The sequence below is a fragment of the Cibotium barometz genome, chromosome 3 (genome assembly GCF_041138505.1).
Source record: "Cibotium barometz isolate CiBa-2024 chromosome 3, ASM4113850v1, whole genome shotgun sequence".
Lineage (NCBI taxonomy): Eukaryota > Viridiplantae > Streptophyta > Polypodiopsida > Cyatheales > Cibotiaceae > Cibotium > Cibotium barometz.
Window position 1 is genome coordinate 67,730,089 of NC_141048.1, and position 25,435 is coordinate 67,755,523.

Consider the following 25,435-nt stretch of genomic DNA (forward strand, 5'->3'; position numbering starts at 1 on the left):
GGAGATGCAATATGATGTGGAGATCTAGGTTGCCCCTACACATGGTTGTCTTCCTTTGGAGAGTTATGGTGTGAGCCTTGCCTATAGGTGATAAAGTGCAGTGCAGAGGTAATGCTTATGGGAGATGCCCTAGGTGCAAAACATATAAGGAGAGCTCTTGGCAATGGCTTTGAGAGCTGTCCTGCTCTCAGACACATGTGGGCATACATGTCAAGATGGTGCAAGAGTGTGTTTGGTTGCTAAGTGTCTTGGTCTAATTGGTTGCTTGGCAAAAGCACAGATGACTCCAACTGTGTTTTCACGATCATCAGGTTTACATGCCTACGGGAAGTGTGGATCTCAAGCAATGATTTGTTTTCTGGGTCCTATAGAGATCAAGGAATCAGTATAGAAACTCTTACCTGCCAGGAGAAGGCTAACATCCTGTTTCTTTCTCAGGTGAATGGATGGTGTTCTACTGCCTTCAATACTATCAAGACAAGGGTTAATGATTGCTGAAGAGATGGAGAAGATGCCCCTTGGAAGCTGTGTTGAGTTCACAATCAATTCATTCTTTTGGTTGCTGCTGATTTTGATATACTAGGGCTTTTCTGAGGTATTATGGTGTCGGCCAGCCTGTGGCCTTTGCTAGCTTAGCTTGTGTGTTTCTGTTGACAACTTAAGCTTGTGTGTTTCTCCTCGTGTCAGTTTGTGATGGCCATCTTATGGCCCATGCTGTACTGCAGTATGAAGGACAGCGGCACGGCCTGCATGTAACTTTGCGTGCAGAGGGGATATATAATTTAAACAACATTGTTTCTCAAAAAAAGAGCTTATAGTATTCTCTTTGGGGGGCGAATATGACCTACGACACCCATTGAACAAGTAAATGGTTATAAACAAAAAAGAAAAACTAGAAAAAGCTAGCATCAAACTAGGTGTGGATGCGGCTGACTTATTGAACCATGGAGCACCTTCTTGATGACAGCAGTAATGGTGATAGTATTTGCCTTCTATGAAAGGAAACCATGGATATTGTCACACCCCTCAAGGTTGTGACAGAAGCCCATAAGAATATCTCCAAGGGCTTAGCATTCCAAGAGAGTGCGCTGTTCAGTCTCCACAGAGCACAATTTGCATACCCTCAGTGATTCAGACCCCAAAGCAACACCCCCCCCCCTTTCCACCCAAAAAAAAAAAGAAACACACAACAAAGCACTTCTGCTACATAAAGAAAAACAAGCGTTACCAAGGTTATAGTAGAACACATCTTAAGCGGCAAACACTTTATTTCCGCCCAATTGAATGTAATCTCGATAGAATAATTTTCCCCGATACGTGCCTCTAGCTTGAGGATAAGCATTGCTGCCATTTAGGATTTCCAATCCCACTTGCATGTATATAATCTTAAAAACTCTTTTTTGAAGGCATGTAATATGTCAATACACTTTCCTCTAATCTTAAAAAATTGTTCCAGCCTGAGTGAACCTAATTTTAAAATGATTACAAAAAGCCTCAAAAAAATTTCCTTTTCACACCTCCAAAAATTAAATATGTAAAGTTTGGAGGCCAAAAAAATGCTTTATATACCTGTGCAACAAGGCTTTTCAAATGGACCTCCCAAATTTCTTGCCCTTGGTTGGTCCATGCAGCTACATTTCCTCGAGTGTCTGTTGTCACCAACTCAATCTTCCCATCATCATTGACATCAGCAGCTAAAATTTGACCTTGAATCTCTCCCATCAACAAGGGAAACTTCTCTCGAAATTCGCCTGTAACACGCCCACAAGCACCGCTACTTATTGGACAATCAACAGCACCACAAACAAGAAAGTACTACTAAGCTTCCAACAAACCAAGGCTTCATTATAAAGAAAATAACTAAAAGAAAGGAACAGTACCTCGGTGATCAAGTGCATAACAAAAGCCAAATGAAGTACCAACCAAGATGTCCAAATAACCATCATTATCCAAATCCACCACAGTTGGAGATGAGTAGATATACGCACGGTACTGCCCATCATCTGTACTAAGATCCAAAAGTTTCTTCCACTTCAGCTGTTTTGTGTCCAGATTGAAGACCACAATAGCGCCAGCAACATACTTTGAAATATCAACTTCACCCAGCTCCTTAGAATTTTCAGGTTTATCATAGTACCTGCAAAATTGGTTTAAAAAAGATTCCATTTATGCCGAATATGAAGCCTGAAAAAAAGACTAATCTTAAAATCAACAAGACCAAACCTGAGAGAAGTATGCATTTCTATGTGTGTCTGCAAGGCTGCACAATTCATGGGTGTGTTACCAGTGCCTAGGATATACCTTATTTTTATACATGGGTATCTGTGTAGAACTTCTCTGCCCGAAAAAGAATAAAGTGCACCAAGAAAATGCAGGAAATGGGGAAGGTCATCTCTGGAACACGCAAGATTTTTCATCCAAGCAAAATCTAAAGCTGGCAACATTTGTAGATGATGAGCATGAGCATATCTGTAGGCAGCCTAAATAGCATTGCATCTGAGCAAAGGTTGTTTAAATCAAAAGTTACTAAAACAATAATGCATATGCTGATCTTGTCAAATGCTTTGAGCCATTCAATCTATGAATACTACACACACACAAATATTTAAATTAACATCCAGAGGGGCCAAGCGTTACCCATAAGACCATAAACAAACACTAAGTGAAGAATTTGAACATGATCAGGAACAGAAGAGAAAGTGGAGCTTCATAATCTACAGAAACATCAGTTAAAGAGTGAGCATTTATTGAATATAGGGGTACAACAAAAGCCATTTTATCTTGGAAGACTGCCCACTTGCCTGCCTAGCAAGCTGCTTGAACCTTGGTCAATTCCACCATCTTGATGATCAATTGTGCTCTGGTGAGCTCTTCAGCTATCCACAACTACGTTTCAATTACTTGTTTTCTGTAGTTCTGCATGGTTGTTGCCTTTTTTATCAATGCTTGTTACAGCTGGTAATCCGTGTTGCTTCAATCACCTTCTCCCAATGTCTTGTAGTAGCTTGCCTCCTCTTTGTACCACTCTTCAGACAATTCCCCAGTAAGCACCTGACTTCCTTGACATAGTCAAGGAAGTCAGCTTAGTGTCTAGTCCTGCAAGGCAGCCTTTGAAATTGCAAAGCCAGCCCTCGAGCGCACATATGTCTGCTGGTGAAGGAATCAAACAGAAACCCACAGCTTCCCAGAACTACTGCATCAACGCTGTAACTGCTAGTCATGCCTATCAAGATGGGTTACTATGGCCGCCATACTCGAAAGCACTTCCATAACTGCCCCCAAATCCATGATGAAGAGCCAGAACCACTGATAAGAGAGGGATGGTGAGGGCTGCAGTTCTTCACACTGGGAAAGGGTGGGTGGCACAAGGACTGACTTTTCCAAGAAACGGAGATAGAGAACCCAAATCGTGATTTTTCCCAACCCTAACTTGTGCACTCCTGGCAAATAGGGCTCTACCCTAATCAAGCAACCAACGCACATGGGTGACGAAAAGGAAAAGCTTCACAATTCCCTAAGCTGTGATACCATCTATAGAACACTCGTGTCCATGTGCTATGGTTTGAGAGTAGAGTGCGAAGGAATGCACGCACAGGAGTCCTTAAACTATTGTTCTGTATTCTGTACAAAAGTGACGTATTACAATTGGAATTTGAGTACAAGAGATGGCTGAGAATGAAGATGTCAATTCACAGCCCATGCTGAAAATCTTCCTGGGCCAGCCCCTAACGTAGGGGGATGCCCTATAGACTCCCAATTGCTAGGAGAACCCAGATCGAAAATGACGAATTTCACACGTATATGCATCACCAGTGTTGGTCAGCCTGTTTATGATGATGTCGGCCTACTGAGATGATGTCGGCCTACTGAGAGGACTACCATGACCCATGCGACCTAGCCAACTGTTGTCCAATGGCCATCTCCTGCCACATGAAACCTGTGCATGCCAAAAGCCTGCACGACTACTACACACATCCTACTCCTGTCCAGGTGTACCATATGTGAGAGAGGTCACACATAAGGCCTATAAGATCCAAAAAGCAGTGTGTTTCAATCTGTAAACGAGATGCATAGTGCATCCCTAAAGGGTATAAAAATATATAAATAGAAGATGAAAGATGAAATGGGAGATCATTGCAACAAAGCATATGCCAAACAATGAAGCACAGTTGGGCTCTCCCTCTATGTGCCTCTAAAAGGCCTGCAAGGTCACTCTTTGGGAGAGCGATGGGGTTACAAAGGCAGCTGAGAACTTTATCTTTAGAGAGGCCGGATGGTGAGCCCTCCATGTGTCCACAAAGCATGTCTACAATCGCACTCATGTGGTCTCCGGGCAATTCCTCAAATCCTCTGTGGAATCTCAGACAAGTACAAGGGTGACTAGATGCAGCTAGTTGTCTCAAGGTTGTGATGAGGACTCCCTTGGGAAAAGGTCTCTCAATGTGTGCTCTAGTTGGGAAATACGAAACATTGAAAATTGAGGAATTGGGAAAATTGGCAGAAATTGAAAGACTTGGGGGAAAATGGAGGAGATTTAGGGAGAATTGGAGACATTGGAAAAATTGGAGGAAAGTACGAAATTTTGGGAAATTGGGGGAATTGGGAAACACTGGAGAAATTAGGGGAATCAAAATGTTTGACACTGGTAAAATCAGGAAAAAAATTAAGAGAATTCAAGGAAATTGTGATCCTCATGGCTAGGGCTAGGCGGAGTGCGATTGGCTCGGTGCACCCTCAGCTCCGAGGGTTGGAGAGGGAATAATTGCAGTTTGTCCGGGACCTGACGCGAGCTAGGTGGGCCCTGGTCCTAGCTTCCATGAAGGCCCACTCTGCTGCTAGGTGCATACTCCAGGCTCCATCCATCACAGAAGATATTGGTATGTAGGTGTGAGGGGCACCACTGCCACTGAAACATGTAGGAAGATGGAGAGGATCACCTCTAGGCTCAAGTGGCCTAGTGCCCTGATCCTCCTAGCTCCTTTTGAGCCAAGGTGAGAAACAATATATACATTATGCAGCTTCTCTAGGGCCTTGGTGACATGCAGTGTTGAAAAGATGGGATGATGTGGGAACCGGGATGTGTATCATCTGTGGTGTAGGCTAATCTGGCACATCATTCTTCTCATCCAAAATGTGCCAAGCCTCTGAGTGTCTTCCCTCGGGAAGAGCTGATACAACTCATGTTCCCATCTGGCAAGGAAATCCCTCTTTGGGTGAGTCGGCAAAAGCTATACTGCATCTCGCATATTGTGATCACTCCAAGTTCCATAGCTGTTCATCAAAAATTGCTAGCAATTTTATGTGGTTTGATGTGTGAACTCCAAGCGGATTGGTGGGCACATACTCCCTAGACATGACACCACATGGAAGCATGTAATCTGTATGGATTGCATTCTATATATCTTATTGCAATGTGTAAAAAAAGCTTTTTCGTTGCAATATGTGAGATGCAAAGCTAAATTTACAATCTTCTAAGAGTTTCCCAATCTCATTAACTAAGATATGGTTTATCGCATGTACATGATAAACATTAGAGTAAGTAACAAAAGTGGCAAACTACTTACTCGCGATCAAAAAAGTAAGAAGTGGCAATGATCATTTCATCAATACCATCCTTATCAATGTCAGCTATCACCTGAAATAAACATACATACATTACGTGTGCACATTTCAAATGAACAAAAAGCCTTCATCACAGCATGAGAGAAATGATTAGAAAAAGGTGCCGATGTCTCAACAAAACTATTAAAGCTTTCAATTAAGTGGAGGTCACCATATATACATCTCCCAAAGCATGATTAGCATACTGATTTATATATACCAATGGAAAGTTCTGGTCATTTCCCAAAACTATCAAAAACCAAACAGCAATCTTGACTCCATGGGAATCTACTAACAAAGAATAAAATCATTGACTCCATCATGCATAGCATAGAGTACCCACAGAGAAACTGGTGCAACTGCCAAGGTTTGGTGCTGATGCCCAAGACATGGACTGCAGGAGTGTGGAGAAAGTGCAGGACTGTGACTGTCAGGATAAGAGGCTAGTCGGTGTCCCACGTAATCCTAGATGGAGGGTATGGTCTCAACATACTCTCAGATAACCTAGCCATGAAGTTGGCAATCACAGCAATTCAACCAACCCCATTCCAAGTCACGATGGCGGACCAGAGGGAGAGTCATCAGTCAGCATTGTCTGAGGAGAAGACATTGAGATAGTAGGATGCATTTTCCGTGTGGTATTCATTGTCTTGAAGACGACAGAAACATCGGAAGCTTACCCCATGCTATTAGAAAGGCCGTGGCTCAGGAGCGGAAGATCAAGCACAACTGGAAGACAGACCGGATGGCCATCACGAAAGGAAAAAGGTTAGTCAGAGTGTCAATGGTAGCCAAGGACAAGTTGGATCCAACTAGCCGACCTCAGCATGCAGAAGGATTAAACTACTTGGAGGGTGTAGAGGATAATGAGAAAGAGCAGATCCTGAGGAAGAAGCCAGACTTTCTCTCATTATTTGAAGTGGATGTAGAACAGATCGTCCTCAGGTAATGATGCAAAAAGCTTGACAGTACAACCGGAAAAGCTGCCTACTCAGGGAAGTCAAAAAGAAATAAATGAAGGAGAAACAAACGACAACGGATGATGGCATGAGGAGCTATCAAAGCAAGACAAAACCATGCTCACATTCAAATAGCATGAGGCAAATGAAAAAGGCACAATGTTAGAGTGTAGGACGATGCGCTAACAAAGATCAATCTAGGTGATGATCAAGAGCCATGCACAGTCAGAATCAGTGTGAAATTGAGTCAAAATCTGAAGGAAGAACTACAGAAATTGCTAACTTCATATAAGGATGTGTTTGCATGGAGTTATACAGACATGAAAGGAATTGACAAAAGCTATTACCAACATGAGATCAATTTGAAAATAAGATGTAATTCCTATCAGGCAAAGCAAATACAAGATGAATCTGAACTATGTGAAGCAAGTCAAGAAAGAAATAGACAAGTTGCTAAGAGTTGGATTCATCTATCCTATGGACAAAGCAAAATGGCTATCACCAATAGTCATTGTCCCGAAAGAGAATGGAAAGCTCAAAGTTTGTATTGACTACAGAAAACTCAATGAAGCTACAATTGATGATGCATTTCCTCTTCCTTTTACAAATTCCTTGCTAGATGGAGTAGCGGGACATGAGATATGCTCATTTCTTGATGGATTCAATGGGTACAATCAAATTCAAATGGCCAAAGAGTGTCACAAAACGGGCACGTGTATACGGAACCAATTCACTACCAAAACAGCATACATACATCAACCATTCCTGGCATATACATGATTACCATCATTGTCAAATATTACATGAGCATATACATCCTGCAAACATAAACCAGCTTGCACATGACACAACACTAGGGGCTGAAGTAGGGCCAGCCCGCCCCCCCACCCCCCCCCCCCCCCCGGTATCTTTATTACCAACAGAAGTATTTATATGTACAAGATGCGGGTGGCCGAAGAGTACACACTCATCTAACTGACACCAGATTTATCCATATGTGAAAACATAGGTGAACACATTACCTGCAACTCCTCGGTCACCAACCACTCTTGTTGCAACACCCTCGGTCACCAACCAAGGTTAAGCGATCACCAACCGCTCCTATAGAAATACCCTTGGTGAGGAAGTGTGTGTGTGTGTGTGTGTGTGTGTGTGAGAGAGAGAGAGAGAGAGAGAGAGAGAGTGGAGTACAGTGAGGGGATACAATATCATGTGGGGGAGAGAGAGAGAGAGAGAGAGAGAGAGAGAGAGAGAGAGAAGGCTCGCGTGATCGCCTGCGACCTACTCGCCTTCATCTCTAAGAGAGAGAGAGAGAGAGACTAGAGGGGAGAGAGAGTGCTGCACGAAGGGGGGGGGGTGTGTGTGTGTGTGTGTGTGTGAGAGAGAGAGAGAGAGACCAAAACGCGGATCGATCTATGAAGGTGCTGATTTAGGGTTTGTAGCTACTGATTTAGGGTTTACAGGTGCTGAATTAGGGTTTTCAGGTGCTGAATTAGGGCTTGAGAGAACGGGTTTTCTTTGCTTTTGTACATGGATTTGGATGACCCGGCTGCTGCTGTTGGTGGCATGGCTGCCAATAGCCTTAACATGGATCTTATTGAGGAGATGATCGAGAAGGATGTGGGTTATGCTTCAGATGCCTCGGAGCAACAAAAACGTCAAAGGCTTGATGTTGATGCAAGCTACACTCCAGTGAATGTTGGAGAGAATGCAGAGGAAAGTTCTCAGGTACCTTCTCCGGAGTTTGCACGTTTGCTGCAGATCATTTGATGCATCATATTCCCCATGACATGTGTCAAACTTCACAAATTTGTCTCCGGCTTTGAGGTCACGAGACTTTGATGCATGTGCCCGCATCTCAACATGTTTTTCCCCATGTTTGTCCATTGGGACAGCCCCTGTGTGACTGGCATCATTTTAGGACCAAAAAGTGATGCATAAGGCATAGATACATGTGCCCTGTAAGCATGAGGCATGGCTGGCCCCTCAACATGCATTGATACATTTTCAGCCATAGCTTCTCCCTCACGAGCACACTCGAAGGCATGAGTGGTATGAGAGATACGCAGAATACCTGCACCAACAAAAAATTGCAGCCCATGATACATGTGTTGTACATGCACATTTTCAGCCGGCAATGGCATTTAACATACATTTTGACCACTGCTATAAACATTGTATCCTTCACGGGCTACATGAGGTATTCCTACATGGCGTGAAGTCATTGATTGTTCCTCTCCCATAGCATGGAGATCCATCCTCTTAGACATAAGTTCTTGTTTGGGCACCTGTGGGGATTCCAAGACATGTGGGATGGTTGCCTTTTCTGCATAGGCATCCTCGGTACGAGCCAAGTATGCACGTGCTGCATCCCTCGGTTGCATGTGCAACTCTTGAGCAATCATTGCCATTGCATGATCCATATAAGATTCAGCTTTCTTGGCCTTCAAACGGTCATGTACCAATGGATCCTCGTGGCGGTAGAGGTTCAATTCTTCTTGTTGTGCATGGAGAAGAGCCTGCATACGAGTAAGTTCAGCCCTCAAGACTATGGACTCTTCTTCCTACATCTTCTCTTTGCCACAGGACGGCTGTCCTACATATTCATGTTCCCTATTGTGCACCACATGACTTTGCATCTCCAACATTCATTGTATGGCTGTCCATAATGTACTAAGTGTAGAGATAGCTAGTGTTCATGGTGATCGTCTCTCACAATAGAAGTGAAAGAGAAACGTATGCTCTGATACCAATGTAACTTGGTTGACACAATGCTAATCAATACACTTAAATACACTAAGATTTTATGGACACTTGCTCATCCTGTAAAGCATTGGAAGCATGTATTTCATTGTCCTTGCCTCTTGTGTTAACATCTCCAATATTCATTGTATGGCTGTCCATAATGTTCTAAGTGTAGAGATAGCTAATGTTCACGGTGATCGTCTCTCACGATAGAAGTGAAAGAGAACCGTATGCTCTGATACCAATGTAACTTAGTTGAACACAATGCTAATCAATACACTTAAATACACTAAGATTTGATGGACACTTGCTCAAATACAAGAAGTAAATTGCTGAATTCACAAGAGACACACAATGAGCCCAAACGGCGGACCCCTCCCTTAAATAAAGTATATTGATCTCGGGAGAATCAAGTACATAGTGTCATGGGAATTTCTGACCAGATTTCCATACCAATGCATATGAATACAGTATTGCAAACAAGTGGTTGTCGTTGTAGACTTGCAATCCACACTACCCTCTGAAGTGCCCATGTTTCCTAACATCTGCTCTCTATTGTTCCACCAACACATGGTAGCAACAATCTGCAAGAGAACACTACACAGGATATGTGATCTTGTAATCCGGTTCCTCCCTCTTGCTACTTGCTTCCATATTTAAGCGTAAAAGCTTCCTCCCTCTTGCTACTTGCTTCCATATTTAAGCGTAAAAGCTTACCAATAGCGAGTAGAGTCGATGACAGTGAAAATCTTCACAATGGAAGTCCTTGGAGTATTGAGATCTTCGATTTGTCGCCTTTCTTCCCAACAAAAGTCTTCAAAAGGATGAAGGGAACCTAGGAAAGCTTCCCCTATGGTTCAGCTTGAGAAAGGAGGACTGAAATTAGGGTTTTCAATAAAAAGACCAAAAATTACAGCAATAAAGAGAGCTGTTTTGCTGAATTTCAGTCATTGGGAGTGTGTAGGAGAGTGATTAGCATCCGGAATCACTCTTGGAAGCTTGAAAATCACCTTAGCAAGCTTGGAAATGGAGTTGGGAAGGAGAATGTGCAGAAATTGCAGCCCAACAGCCCTCATGAAGGAGGCGCCGATCTCTAGAGAGAGGAGGAGAGAGGTGGTGAGTTGTTCAGTGTAGGTGGCAGGCAGGTGCTTTGTGGAGCAAGCTAGAGTGGACACATGGCTGGTTACTCCCTTTGTACAAAGGGGATAAGGTCTAGGCGGTGGACATTGGGTTCTGTCCACCTCGGGACATCAGAGTGTGTGAACACCGGGCTGGTCATAATTTATAAGTGAGTTTTGGTCGCCCAAAACTTAATGAAGTGTGTATACACTCACTTATAAATTAGTGCTAACTCCTAAGGCTAGGTTTATGACCAATACTTACCACCTGTCACATGCCACATAACCATGTCAGCAGACGATTTCACACGCACGGTCCGTGAGTGGACGTCCCCTTACCCAAAACTACACATTGGTCAAGCAAGCATGAAAACAGCATGCAATTTCAATTGCAAGCAAGCACATAAAGATGCTATGCAATGCAGCATTGGTATGGACAATCCCCGTTCATGAGACTATACCAAAATAGACGTGCTCGAGGCAAGTACAAGAGGTACAAGACCCAATGGAACACCAATCCACCAAGCATTTCCAGGCATGTACACGGAGGCACAAGTCCCAACGGAAAGCCAAGTCCACAGTATCACATGAGTGGCATCAATCCCCGGCATATACAACTGTCATGGACACCAATCCGATGTACATACATGATAAGAAAGCACGGGTGGACCAATTGGGTGGCCAAATGGTGACAGGGAGCGGGAGGTATGTTACATACGTAGACTAATCCTTGCGATTAGAGCCTAATCTAGCACGGTTAGGAGAGCCCTTAGATTAGGAGGAGGAGGCTGATTCAAGTGGCTAGGTTTCATTATTGGCTATTTATGACTAGATGGTTATTTATAGTAGTAGTTGTCACTATATTAATGACTTATTGGTTATTATCATTATGGCTTGACAATCGGTTTGTGTCCAAACCAAGAGTTGTCATACTCCTACCGAGGACATGGCAAATCACAAACAGTCTTGCCGAGGGCCTACACTCATAGGCACTCATGGTATACAACGCCAGGGCCGACTAGCATGGATCTCTGGGAGTGAACTCCTAAGCTTGGGAGAGGTCTGCGGATGCATACTGTGGTTGGGTGGTGAGCTTGCCTACACCCTTCTATGTTGTTTGTACTAATCCTTGTGTTTAGCCTGTGTTTACGGTGATCCTACGAGAGGAGGTTCCAAATACTCTACTAGAACCCAGTGAATCAGTTCAAGCTAAGTGAATGGGAGATTTCCATTGTATTTGTGCATTTGCATTACTTATGAGATGCATGTCTATTTAGAGATTTGTACAAAAATGGTCTATCTTCAAGTGATGTGTTTGCTAACGTGACCAAGTCTAACACTGGTGGGGACACCCGTTTGCTAGCACGTGAGAGTGCATTGTTCATTGACTAGTGGTTGGAGTTTTGCAAGTGTGAAAGAGCACACAAAAATGTCTGGAACTTAGCCAAAACCAAAAGAAAAAAGTGAAGAAGCTATAATAAATGTGTTCACACACTTATAAAGTGTGAACCATTATAAGTTGCGCACTTAGCTTTTTTTACCCTTTGGGTACCCAGGCCCCTTCTTATGAGATGAGCGCCCTGTTTTTAAAAGCCATGTGAAGAGCCCTAGTCCTTTTTGACATGTGTGGGCCCAAGGATGCAAAGTGTGGCCAAGTGGCAGCACTTTTAACGTTTTGGCCATCCTTCAAACTTTATTCCCTTTCCCTTCCCCATTTGAGCTAGGCGCCTACTGCAAGGACTCTTTCTATCTCAGCTATACAACCAGCTCTGTTCATTTCCAGGGAGATCTGCACAGTGTACAGCCAAACCCTAACTGTACAACCCCCCCCCCCCCCCGACTAGCAATAAATGCCCACGTTTTACCCCTGTAGCTGCCCAGATGCCTGCCCGACCTGATGCGCACCTGCTCCTACTGGCCGACCTGCTCATGGCCTGTCTCTGGGGTTGGCTGACTGACATGTGGCAGCCATTGCTGGGCAAAAGCCCATAGGTAGTAGAGGTGTGTCACATTTCTCTCCGTCTCTCTCTCTCTCTCTCAGATAGTTTGTTTTGTTTCTATTTTATTTTCCGTTCCATGATGAGTTATGCCATGGACATTATTGTATCACTTTGGTCTCATAGGCCCATTGTGTCTTTAGTAGACTTTTAACCTCTCCCTCTCTCTCTCTCTCTCTCTCTCTCTCTCTCTCTCTCTCTCTCTCTCTGTGAACCTGTATCGCCCTCCTCTCCCGCCTGCTGCTCGCCCTCCCTCTCTATTCGCTTCCGCTGCCCTCCCTCCCGCCTGCTGTTCGCCCTGCTCGCCGCCCCCTCCGTTCGCTTCCGCCGCCCTCTCTCCCGCCTGCTGATCTGTCGCCTCCCTCCCAACTTTCTCTCTCTTCGAACCTGCTGCCCTGTTCGCCGCTTTCTCTCTCGTAGCCGCCCTCTCTGTTCGCTGCACAGTACTGCTGATCTGTCGCCTCCCTCCCAACTTTCTCTCTCTTCGAACCTGCTGCCCTGTTCGCCGCTTTCTCTCTCGTAGCCGCCCTCTCTGTTCGCTGCACAGTACTGCTGGCAATATGCTGGCCCGCTTCTCTCTCTGCTAGGGTCTGGGACCCCCATTCCCACCCTTGCTCAGGCCCCCAAGGCAGCAACATAACTCTCTCTCTCTCTCGCTTCTTCACAACAAGAGGATAACAAATGTGGAAAAGGAGATGAAGGAATGGAAGGCGGAGATGGAGGGATGGTGGAAGGAGAAAGCCAACTTTCTCCAAATGGTATTCAATGAGGGTAAGCGGTGGAAAGAGGAGCAGGAGGACCTCATAGCAGAAGTCAAAGACCTTCACGGGGAAGTCAACACGCTCAAAGACGTAATTTCAGCTCTTCAGAGGGAACTTGCAAAGGCTAAGGCAAATGGTGGACTTGAAGAAGGTGAAATTCAGCCATCCATGATAGAAGAGCTCAAGGTTATCAAGGAACAAGTACGGGCAATTAAGGAAGAAGAGAAGCAACACGAAGCAAAGACTTCCACATAGGTGGAAGTCATCACCAAGACTCAAAGGAAGATGGATGAAGCGGAGAAGTGGATAGAGGTCGCCAAGAAGGGTAAAGGTAAGGAGATAACAACCCCTATACCTACAATCATTAACATGACTTTGAAAGAGGAACAACGAAGACGTACACGTGCTTTGCATGTGAGGATTACCGGCCTTAAAGACGGGGATAAAGTTGAAGAGGAGGTGAAAGAGCTTATGGTGTTGATGGGGATTGAAAGTCCGGCACACGCAAAAGCCTGGATAGTGGGCAAAAAAAGCGGAGGCAAAGGGGAAACATCAAAGGAAAGAGCTCTTATACTTCGCTTCCCCTCTATTGAGGCGAAGGAGGAGTTCTTGAAGAGGCGACCCACTTTAAAGAATACAGGCATTTTTCTTGGTGACGATCTTACTCTTTCACAGCTTGCACATATGAAGGAAGTCATGCCAGAGATTAGGGCGGCAAGAGAAAAGGGAAAGATAGCATTTTATAGAGAAGGGAGGGTGGTCATCGTGGGGCGACGCTCTACATGACGGTGCGAGACCTATGGGACCAAATTAAAGCTGGCAGCCTGGAACTGCAATGGATCCCTCAGACTTGATGTAGGTGCCTTTGAGGACAGCTTTAGAGATAGAGATATAGTCTTCTACTCGGAGACTCACTAGGCCCCAGGTCAGATGATGCCACAGGTGACAGGATACAGATGGGAGACAACATGCAGAGTAGGGACGAGATCGGTATACAGTAGTAGAAGATCAGGGGGGAGTGGCAGTTCTTTCCAGGGAGGAGCTGCAACCGCTTCTACACATCGTTCAGAGAGATGATCAGGCCAGATATATGTGGGTGAGACTGGCAGATTCCTGTATATTGCCAGATGCTATTTTACTCCTAGTACATCGACATATGCAGCACCTAGAGGGCAGTCTCCTTTCTCTGTGCTAGATGATGACATATGGGAGTTCTCTAGGGATGGAGACATCATCCTGTTAGGGGACTTTAATGCCCGGACGGGCAACCGCCAGACAGCCTTTTATGATACCTCAGAGGAGATGCTGAGAGAGCTGGACACTCTGGATATGGGATTAGACAGACGCTCACAGGATGTGGAGTGCACAGAGTATGGGAGATATTTGGTAGATATGGGGACTTGCAGAGGTTTCCGTCAGCAGCTGGATTTACTTGCTTTCCACATAGACATGGTGCTAGCACAGTGGATTATGTTATGGCTATGCCGAGCTTTGTTTCATGCATTGAGGACTTCACAGTTGGATCTCGGCCCATTGGGGTAGTAGTGGATCATGCATTGTTGACATTGACCATCTCTTTTCACTTTACCACGGCTCAGAGGACACGAGGGGCAGATCAGACTCGATATGCTTTTACTTCAGAGACTGATGCTGTCTACAGAGATGGGATTTATAGACGTCTGTACACAGAGGAGCCAGGGAGACCTTTGGAGGAGCTGACCCATATACTGACAGAGACTTTACAGGATGCAGCGAGAGAGGCATATCCACATACTCAGCCTGGACAGAGACAGCGTTCTAGGTGTATGCCCCAGAACAGCTGGTATGATGAGGAGTGCAAAGAGACGAGAGCCCGACTGCAGCGGAAGGTTGCTTTGGGAGTCACTACTCACCGACAGTCACGTATTGCCTTCCGGCGCCTTGTGTGAAGGAAGAAGCGGGCCTTCCTTGCTCAGCTAGAGCAGGAATTATACCAGCTGTTCTTGAGCCAGGATTCGAGGGAGGCTTGGTATTTGTTTCATGAGTCCTCCCCTGCTTTGGCCATCACTTCTACAGAGGTCTCGGGTAGTTATGCAGCATCTCTATATACAATTCCTGGACAGACACCTTTTCCTGACCCGCCAGCACCATGCCCACAGACATGTACTTTCTTTACCGCAGAGATGGTAAGGAAGGCCATTGATAGGATGAAGACTAGGAGAGCATATGATCATGATGGATTGGCCGCTGAGCACTTTATTCATGCGAGAGACATGCTAGCAGAGCTTCTAGCAGTGATGTTCAATCGTGCTATGTGTGAAGGCTTACCCGAGACTTGGAGTATGTCCACCATCGTGCCTATCTTCAAGTCAGGGGACCCTATGGAGCCAGGGAATTATCGCCCTATTATGATTGGTCACACACTAGCACGATTGTATGCATCCATTCTTGAGCGGCAGTTGAGTAGATGGGCAGAGAGAGAGGGCATTCGAGCAGAGGGACAGGATGGGTTCAGGAGAGGTTTCTCTACTCTTGACCACATCTTGACTCTGCGGGCCATTATTGAGGAGGGCAGGTCGCATGGGCGACGGATTTATTGTAGCTTTGTGGACTTCCACAAAGCATTTGATACAGTGCCCAGAGCTAGATTGATGAGGCAATTACAAGAGATGGGGGTACCCACAGAGCTCATATGGGGGATTATGGCTTTATATAGATCAGTTGTTGCAGGACAGGTACGCACCCCAGAGGGGGTCTCTACTTTGGTTCACTCCACTATAAGAGCGAAGCAAGGTTGCCCGTTATCTCCTTCATTGTTTGGTATGTATGTGGATGAGGCTTCTGACTACATTGAGAGATTGAGGGACAGAGGAGCCCAGCTAGCAGGTACATGGATCCCACTATTGTTATATGCTAATCATATTGTGTTGATCTCTGACTCCCCTGAGGGCATGCAGCGTCATCTGGATGCTTTACATGAGTTTGCACATGATAGTGGATTGTCTGTCAACCTTGGCAAAACCAAGGTTATGGTGTTTAACACCACGCCGCAGCGGGTTAGGCGATCAGCTCCCACATTTAGGAGATTGTGGAGTATACAGATGCATATACATATCTTGGGGTAGTATTCAGTGGGCCAGTGTTTTCGATGAGGAGAGCAGCAGAGACTAGATTGACTAGAGCACATGTAACTTGGTTGAACACAATGCTAATCAATACACTTAAATACACTAAGATTTGAAGGACACTTGCTCAAATACAAGAAGTAAATTGCTGAATTGACAAGAGACACACAATGAGCCGGAACGGCCGACCCCTCCCTTGAGTAAATTGTATTACTATTGGAGAAATTCAATACATAGCTTCATGGGCATCCATTGCCAAATCCTCCATGCCAATGCATATGAAATTCAGCATTTAGAAAATAATGGTATGTCGATGTAGATCACGAAGGAGCTACCTTGATGCCCGGCCCGACTTCAGTGTCCATATTCTCTACCATTGGCTCTATGTTCTACCAAGCAAGGTAGCAACATCTTCAAAAGCACATAGGACAAGAGAAATACTACACAGGGCGGCTAAACAAAGAGTCCTGTCCTTCTACTGAATAAGTAATGACAACATATTGTCCAATTAACTTACCAGTCTTCATAGAAGTTGTTGCAAGCGGAAGCCTTCGCGTTGGAAGCTTTAGAAGTGTTGATATCTTCGATTTGCCGCAATCCTTCGCGACAAAAGTCTTCAAGAGGAAGAAGGGAACCCTGGGAAAGCTTCCCCTATGGTTCAACTTGAGAAAGGAAGGCTGAAATTAGGGTTTTCAGCAAAAAGACCAGAAATTACAGCAAAAATGAGAGCTGTTTTGCTGAATTTCAGTCATTGGGAGTGAGTAGGAGAGTGATTAGCACTTGGAAACACTCTTGGAAGCTTGGAAAACAACCTAGCAAGTTGGGTATGGCTACGGAGAGCTTGGAAATGAAGAGAAATGGTGAAAAAACAGAGTTTTCAGCCTCCAAAAAATCCTCATGAAGAGAAAACACAAATTTTCTCTTAATAAGTTAGTGAATTGGGGTCCAATCAAGTGAGGGGACATGGGGAGATGCCCATTTATGAGTAAAAAGGGAGAATCAGGTCCTGGACATTGAGTCTTGTCCGCCTCGGGACTTCAGTGAGTATGAACTTGGAAGCGGTCATAATTTATAAGTGACTTTTGGGCGCCCAAACTTTAATGAAGTGGGAACGCACCCACTTATAAATATTGGCTAAGTCCTAAGGGCTATTTGAGCCTAGATTGGGTAATACTTACCACATGTTCACATGCCACACAACCATGTTAGCAGACACGGGCGGGCGTCCCCTTACCCGGAACTACACATTGGTCAAGCAAGCATGAAAACAGCATGCAATTTCAATTGCAAGCAAGCACATAAAGATGCTATGCAATGCAGCATTGGCATGAGCAACTGCCGTTCATGAAACCATATAAGACCAGGCGTTTTCAGGCAAGTATATGCGATACCAGACCCAATGGAAAGCCAATCCTCCAGGCGTTTCCGGGCATGTACACAAAGGCACAAGTCCCAGCGGAAAGCCAAGTCCTCCAGATATTCCGGGCATGATAACGTCAAGTCCTAGCGGAATATCATTTCCAACTATACAGCATGACACGTGTCAATCACATGCATAGCCACATTCCATAAGCCATGGACACCAATCCAATATGTACAGTGTGAAAGCAAGAGTGAACCATTCAGGTGGCCAAATGGTGACATCCCCCCTCCCCCCCCCCCCCCCCCCCGCTTCTAAACAATTGTCCGCAACTGAAATGCATCCAAATATGTCTGAAGCACATGCGGGCAATCTTTGAAGAACTCTTCATCTACCCATTTAGCATCAATGGGAAGATAGTTCTTAAACTTCACAAGGTAACGTCTCACAACTTTGCATGCAGCAAGCTTGCGTTCCTTGTGATACACAATCTGCTCTGGCTGCAAGATCTCCTCAAGCTCATCCACTTCTGGTGGATTCTCAATGACTATTTCACTGGGCTCCGGCCCTACATACTTGCGAAGGAGACTCACATGAAAAGCATTGTGTATGTGCCAATGACTAGGTAATGCAAATCTGAAAGCCACTTCATTGATCTTCTCGATCACTCGAAAAGGCCCATAGTACCTGGTTGCAAGCTTAGGATATGCACCCTCTTTGCCAGGCCTCTTTGCAAGTCTTGCTTTCTCAAATTTCAGCAATACCCAATCTTTGGACACAATATGCCCAAGATAATGTATCTCTGACAAGAAGAACTCACTCTTCTTTGCATTTATGAAGAGTTTAATGCTTATGGAGCTCTTCAAAAACAATAGCCAAATGAGCTTTATGCTCTTCTTCGATCTTCGAGAAGACTAGGATGTCATCAAAGAAGACACCTGTAAATTTCCTGTACCCACGGAATATGCGATCTATCATTCTATTAAATGTAGCCGGGGCATTTGTAAGACCAAAAGGCATAACAAGATACTCACAAAGGCCAAATGCTGTCCTGAAAGCAGTTTTGTGTACATCTTGAGGCACTACACGCACTTCATGATATCCACTCTTGAGATCAATTCGGCTAAAGCATGCCGATCCATCCAACTTGTCAAGGATGTCGTCTATGCATGGAATCGGAAACCGATTCTTAATGGTAAGCTTATTCAAAGCTCTATAATCTACACACATACGAAAGGATCCATCCTTCTTTTGAACTAAGAGCACGAGTGAACAATATGGGGAAGAGCTTGGCTGAACCAAACCCTTCTCAAGAAGCTCATTTACTTGCTTCATGATCTCCTCTTTTTGGGATGCACTTACACGATAGGCTGGCCTATTAGGTGGTGAGCTACCCGGCATAAGATCAATGCGATGATCTTCCGGTCGTACAGGTGGTAACTCATTTGGTAACTCATCAGCAAAACAATCATTGTGCTCTTGCAAAAATTTCAGCCTATCATTACAAAGAGTGTTTACATGTACATTATTTTTCTCAACAGGATCTCGTACAAAAATCAAGTACGCAAAAATAATCTTTTTCATTATTTGTACATGAGATACAAGGAGAATGGTATCACCCTCTTCACCAGCATCAATTACATGTTCTCGGCCTTTATGCATGAAGGTGATCCTGTTAGTCTTGTAAGCCTTGCACGGATCAATACGTGTATGCCAAGGCTTTCCAAGCAATACATCACAGCCATTCAAAGGCGCCACAAGAAAATCCTCATGATCCACGTAGCCTTGAATGTGTATGCGCAACTTGCCAAAAATAGGTATGACCTGCACTTCTCTACCAACAAAGGCAGCCCCTGCTTCAACTTGAGGACCCATGTCCTCCACTTCAATACCCAAAGCAACTGCCATCTGAGTGGATATGAAATTCTCCGTTACACAATCATCAAACATAAACAAAGCGGGCTAATCTTTGAGCTGTCCCCAAGCTTTACATACAACCCTATCTTTGCTATCATGTGAAGTGTTGCCTTGCACATCCGGAACCATATGCACATTAGGCTTCGGTACATTAGCATTTTCAGCTTTGTTGTTCTTATTTGGGCATGCTCTTGCCATGTGCTCAGTGCTGCCACAAGTAAAGCATTTGCCTTCACGCATATATTTCTCCTTCTTCTCAGCACTAAGACCAAAGTTGCCGGCTTATTTCGCTTTTTAGCAAACTTATTTTCAGCTTTTGGACCTGATTTGGCTTGGTTTTGGTCCCTTTTAGGTGGCTGTCCATCATTTCGCAGGTTTTGGACAGCCCTCTCTTTGCCTTGAAATGAGGGTTTAGTCTTATTGGATCGACTCAATTTGAGTTCCAATTGCTCGGTGGCAGTGGCGGCTACGATTAATTGGTGTAAGGTATAACCAGGATACATTTGTAATCCCGCTTTGTACACGGGTTGCAATCCCGATTGAAACCTTCTCTTCCTTTCCACCTCGGTGACATGCATAAATGGAGACACCTCCAAGAGCACTTTCCAAAACTTTTGTACATATGCATTTATCGATTCCCCCTCATTTTGCTTTACCCAATCCCACTTCATTGTTATCTCATTCAATGCATTGAGAGGCAAGAATTGAGCATAGAACCTCTCCTTGAACTCTTCCCATGATCTAACAGGATTCGGTGAGAGCTTCCGTGAGCCACCAATGGGCAGCAGTGCCTTTCATGAACATGCTTACATGCCGGATCATGGATTTCTGAGTGAAGTCCTCATCACTGAAAGCAATATCAAACTGGGCAATAAAAGCAAGTGCCTTTGATGCATCATATTCCCCGTGATGTGTGTCAAACTTCACAGATTTGTCTCCGGCTTTGAAGTCACGAGACTTTGATGCATGTGTGTGCATCTCAACATGTTTTCCCCCATGTTTGTCCATTGGGACAGCCCCTGTGATGACTGGCATCATTTTTGGACCAAAAGGTGATGCATAAGGCACAGATACATGTGCCCTCTAAGCATGAGGCATGGCTGGCCCCTCAACATGCATTGATACATTTTCAGCCATAACTTCTCCCTCACGAGCACACTCGAAGGCATAAGGGGCATGAGAGATACGCGGAATACCTGCACCAACAGAAAATTGCAGCCCATGTTGCATGTATTGTGCATGTACATTTTCAGCCGGCAATGGCATTTGACATACATTTTGACCACTGCTATAAACATTGTATCCTTCACGGGCTACATGAGGTATTCCTGCATGGTGTGAAGTCACTGATTGTTCCTCTCCCATAGCATGGAGATTTATCCTCGTAGACATAAGTTCTTGTTTGGGCACCAGTGGGGATTCCAAGACATGTGGGATGGTTGCCTTTTCTGCATAGGCATCCTCGGTACGAGCCAAGTATGCACGTGTTGCATCCCTCGGTTGCATGTGCAACTCTTGAGCAATCATTGCCATTGCATGATCCATATAAGATTCAGCTTTCTTGGCCTTCAAACAATCATGTACCAATGGATCCTCGCGGCGATAGAGATTCAATCATAGTCACATGGGAACGCCGTTCCATAGAGTAGGAACGAGGGAACGTGCCATGCATATAGATGGGAACGCTGGAACGTGGTGGAACGGGGTGGTGTTTTTGGAGCGCCTCAAATCCGTTCCCATAATGTGAGCATGCGTTCCGGGAGAGGAACGCCGTTTTGTGTAAGAAATGCTGGGCAAAAACGGTTTTTTTTTCTTTAAACATTGAACAAGGTGCCCAAACATTGGGCACCCTTTAAAAAAGGCCGGAATGTTTCCTATAAAGTAAGCATTTATTAAGCTCAACCGAAATTCATGAGAAAAAAAATGGCCCAAGCCAGAACCGTCGAAACCAACCGCCCACTGCCGGCATCCCAAAGGCCAAAGTGGCGCCCGTCCTGCAGGCTACTTGGGAACAGAGGAGTACGTGGCCCCCCAGATCCTAGATCCTGTGGGGGTGGGACCGGCCACGACGTGGACTCTGGGTGTCCTCCTCTACGAGCTGATTTTTTGGGCCTTTTTAAACCTTGTTAAACATTTAAAGAAAAAAAAAACGGCCTGTTGCAACGTTATGAAAAAAACTGCCTTTTACAACGTTAGGAAAAAAAAACGGCATGTTGCAACATTAGCATGGCAAAAACGAACGTTATTCCCAACATTAAGGAAAAATATGTCATTCTCAACGTTCAGAAAAAACGTACCTTTGTAGGCTGTAGCCTTATAAACCTGCAAATTCCAAGACTCAAGTACACTCAAGTACAATGCACATCCCAAGGCATTGGCAGCATTGAAATTTGAGCTCGAGACTCTCTCTCTCTCTCTCTCTCTCTCTCTCTCTCTCTCTCTCCCCCACGCTCTCCCCCACGCTCTTTGGGCTCTATATTGATGAGGTGGTCGATTACATCACACAGGGAGGAGGCTCTGGGGTTGAGCTATCAGGTATTACTGTCCATGTTATGCTTTATGCTGATGACATCGTCTTGGTATCCGACACGCAGGTTGGGCTTCAAAGACACCTTGTGGCTCTTGATGACTTCTGCGCACAGCAGGGGCTCACAGTGAACCTTGGGAAAACCAAGGTTATGATCTTTTTGCCTACTTTTAATTGTATATTTGTCTACTCATGTGTATTGAAATATGATAACGTGTCGTTCCGGATCCCGTTCCGGATTGCAAGGGATCCCGTTCCCGTTCCGGATTGGCCCTCGTTCCCATATCCGTTCCCGTTCCCTGGTGACTATGGATTCAATTCTTCTTGTTGTGCATGGAGAAGAGCCTGCATACAAGTAAGTTCAGCCCTCAAGACTATGGACTCTTCTTCTTGCATCTTCTCTTTGCCACGGGACGGCTGTCCCACATATTCATGTTCCCTATTGTGCACCACATGAGTTTGATCATCCTGTAAAGCATTGGAGGCATGCATTTCATTGTCCCTGCCTCTTGTATTAGCATCTCCAACATTCATTGTATGGCTATCCATAATGTTCTAAGTGTAGTGATAGCTAGTGTTCACGGTGATCGTCTCTCACGATAGAAGTGAAAGAGAACCGTATGCTCTGATACCAATGTAGCTTGGTTGAACACAATGCTAATCAATACACTTAAATACACTAAGATTTGAAGGACACTTGCTCAAATACAAGAAGTAAATTGCTGAATTGACAAGAGACACACAATGAGCCGGAACGGCCGACCCCTCCCTTGAGTAAATTGTATTACTATTGGAGAAATTCAATACATAGCTTCACGGGCATCCATTGCCAAATCCTCCATGCCAATGCATATGAAATTCAGCATTTAGAAAACAATGGTATGTCGATGTAGATCACCAAATAGCTTCCTTGATGCCCGGCCCGACTTCAGTGCCCATATTCTCTACCATTGGCTCTATGTTCTACCAAGCAAGGTAGCAACATCTTCAAGAGCACATAGGACAAGAGAAATACTAAACAAGGCGGCTAAACAAGGAGTCCTGCCCTTCTACTGAATAAGTAATGACAACATATTGTCCAATTAACTTACCAGTCTTCATAGAAGTTGTTGCAAGCGGAAGCCTTCGCATTGGAAGCTTTAGAAGTGTTGATATCTTCGATTTGCCGCAATCCTTCGCGACAAAAGTCTTCAAGAGGAAGAAGGGAACCTTGGGAAAGCTTCCCCTATGGTTCAACTTGAGAAAAGAAGGCTGAAATTAGGGTTTTCAGCAAAAAGACCAGAAATTACAGCAAAAATGAGAGCTGTTTTGCTGAATTTCAGTCATTGGGAGTGAGTAGGAGAGTGATTAGCACTTGGAAACACTCTTGGAAGCTTGGAAAACACCCTAGCAAGTTGGGTATGGCTACGGAGAGCTTGGAAATGAAGAGAAATGGTGAAAAAACAGAGTTTTCAGCCTCCAAAAATCCTCATGAAGAGAAAATACGAATTTTCTCTTAATAAGTAAGTGAATTGGGGTCCAATCAGGTAAGGGGACATGGGGAGATGCCCATTTATGAGTAAAAAGGGAGAATCAGGTCCTGGACATTGAGTCTTGTCCGCCTCGGGACTTCAGTGAGTATGAACTTGGAAGCGGTCATAATTTATAAGTGACTTTTGGGCGCCCAAACTTTAATGAAGTGGGAACGCACCCACTTATAAATATTGGCTAAGTCCTAAGGGCTATTTGAGCCTAGATTGGGTAATACTTACCACCTGTTCACATGCCACACAACCATGTCAGCAGACAGTTTCACACACACGGTTCACGGGCGGACGTCCCCTTACCCGTAACTACACATTGGTCAAGCAAGCATGAAAACAGCATGCAATTTCAATTGCAAGCAAGCACATAAAGATGCTATGCAATGCAGCATTGGCATGAGCAATTTTCGTTCATGAAACCATATACGACCAGGCGTTTCCAGGCAAGTATATGCGATACCAGACCCAATGGAAAGCCAATCCTCCAGGTGTTTCCGGGCATGTACACAAAGGCACAAGTCCGAGCGGAAAGCCAAGTCCTCCAGATATTCCAGGCATGATAACGTCAAGTCCCAGCGGAATATCATTTCCAACTATACAGCATGACACGTGTCAATCACATGCATAGCCACATTCCATAAGCCATGGACACCAATCCAATATGTACATAGTGTGAAAGCAAGAGTGAACCATTCAGGTGGCCAAATGGTGACAGCACATGCAACCCTAGGTGGTTTGGAGAGAATGTGTTCGCAGGTTCAGTTTCAGGAACCTCGAACGAAACTTTGGCTTTTTGACACTCTAGAGACATCAGCTATGCTTTATGGAGTGCAGATATGGGGACCTTCAGTGGGCCATCACAGCGCAGGCGGGTGGAGAGGTATGGAGAGGCCTTTGGTATCTATGATTGCTAGGATTATTAGAGCCAAGGCCGTGGTACCTCATGAGATTAGTCGAGCAGAGCTGGCGGCTGCCCCTCTGGTGATTGAGGCTCTTACAAGATCACTCTCCTACATACATGGCTTGTGGGATCTCCCCCGAGACAGATATGCACGCCTCGCCCTTGAGTCCTCCCGACAGTTAGCTTTACAGGGAGACACAGCTTGTTGGTATGGACAAATGACATCTTGGTTCCAGGCACATGATTTTAGCATGGACAAATTGCCTCCCTTCCAGTATTCTCTGGAGGCACCCTCTCTCACTCTCACACGACCAGAGATTACCAGACTCATCCGTCAGGATTTAGTTCAGCTGGACATTAGGAGGACATGGATACAACCGACTGAGGAGCTAGGCACGAAGATTGCTTTCTACAGAGAGCATTTTCTTCAGCTCACAACAGATGGTTTTGTGATCAAACCCAGTTACATGGATGTACACTTGTTTCATGCAGTACGATGTGCTATTGGTCAGATTCGCACATCCTCACACTAGCTTGAGATTGAGATTGGCCGATATAGAGGTATACCAGCTGAGGCGAGGATATGCCGAGTATGCCATGGGGAGCCAGAGACAGAGCTGCATTATATATGCCATTGTACTGCATAATATGAGATACGTGGTCGTTTCCACTGTTTATTCAGAGAGGGTTTTGGACCACTTTCCAGAGTCATGGGGTACCAGGACCAGAGGTGTTTGGGATTATTCTTGCTTGAGCTGCGGAGATATAGAGATAGCTTGCTTAGGCGCACAGAGAGCCAAACTCAGAGGCACATTACAGACTTCTTTAGTCCAGCCATCACTGCGCCAGATGGACCACAGCAATAGCAGGACATGGATACCGCCCACACCAGCGGTACACTAATTGATCGTGCGATTGAGCT

At 44.9% G+C, this 25,435-nt stretch overlaps 1 protein-coding gene across 1 annotated transcript in view; it reads right to left on the reverse strand.

The window, feature by feature from the left end:
* The window catches only part of DEX1 (defective in exine formation protein (DEX1)), an 82,518-nt gene that overhangs the window by 11,784 nt on the left and 45,299 nt on the right, over nucleotides 1-25,435 (reverse strand). Inside the window, exons 8-10 of the mRNA XM_086780651.1 lie at nucleotides 5,565-5,635; nucleotides 1,881-2,137; nucleotides 1,570-1,751 (exon numbers count right to left, since the gene is read on the reverse strand). Coding sequence (XP_086636777.1) covers nucleotides 1,570-1,751; nucleotides 1,881-2,137; nucleotides 5,565-5,635 — 510 coding nt within the window. The remainder of the gene's footprint in view (nucleotides 1-1,569; nucleotides 1,752-1,880; nucleotides 2,138-5,564; nucleotides 5,636-25,435) is intronic.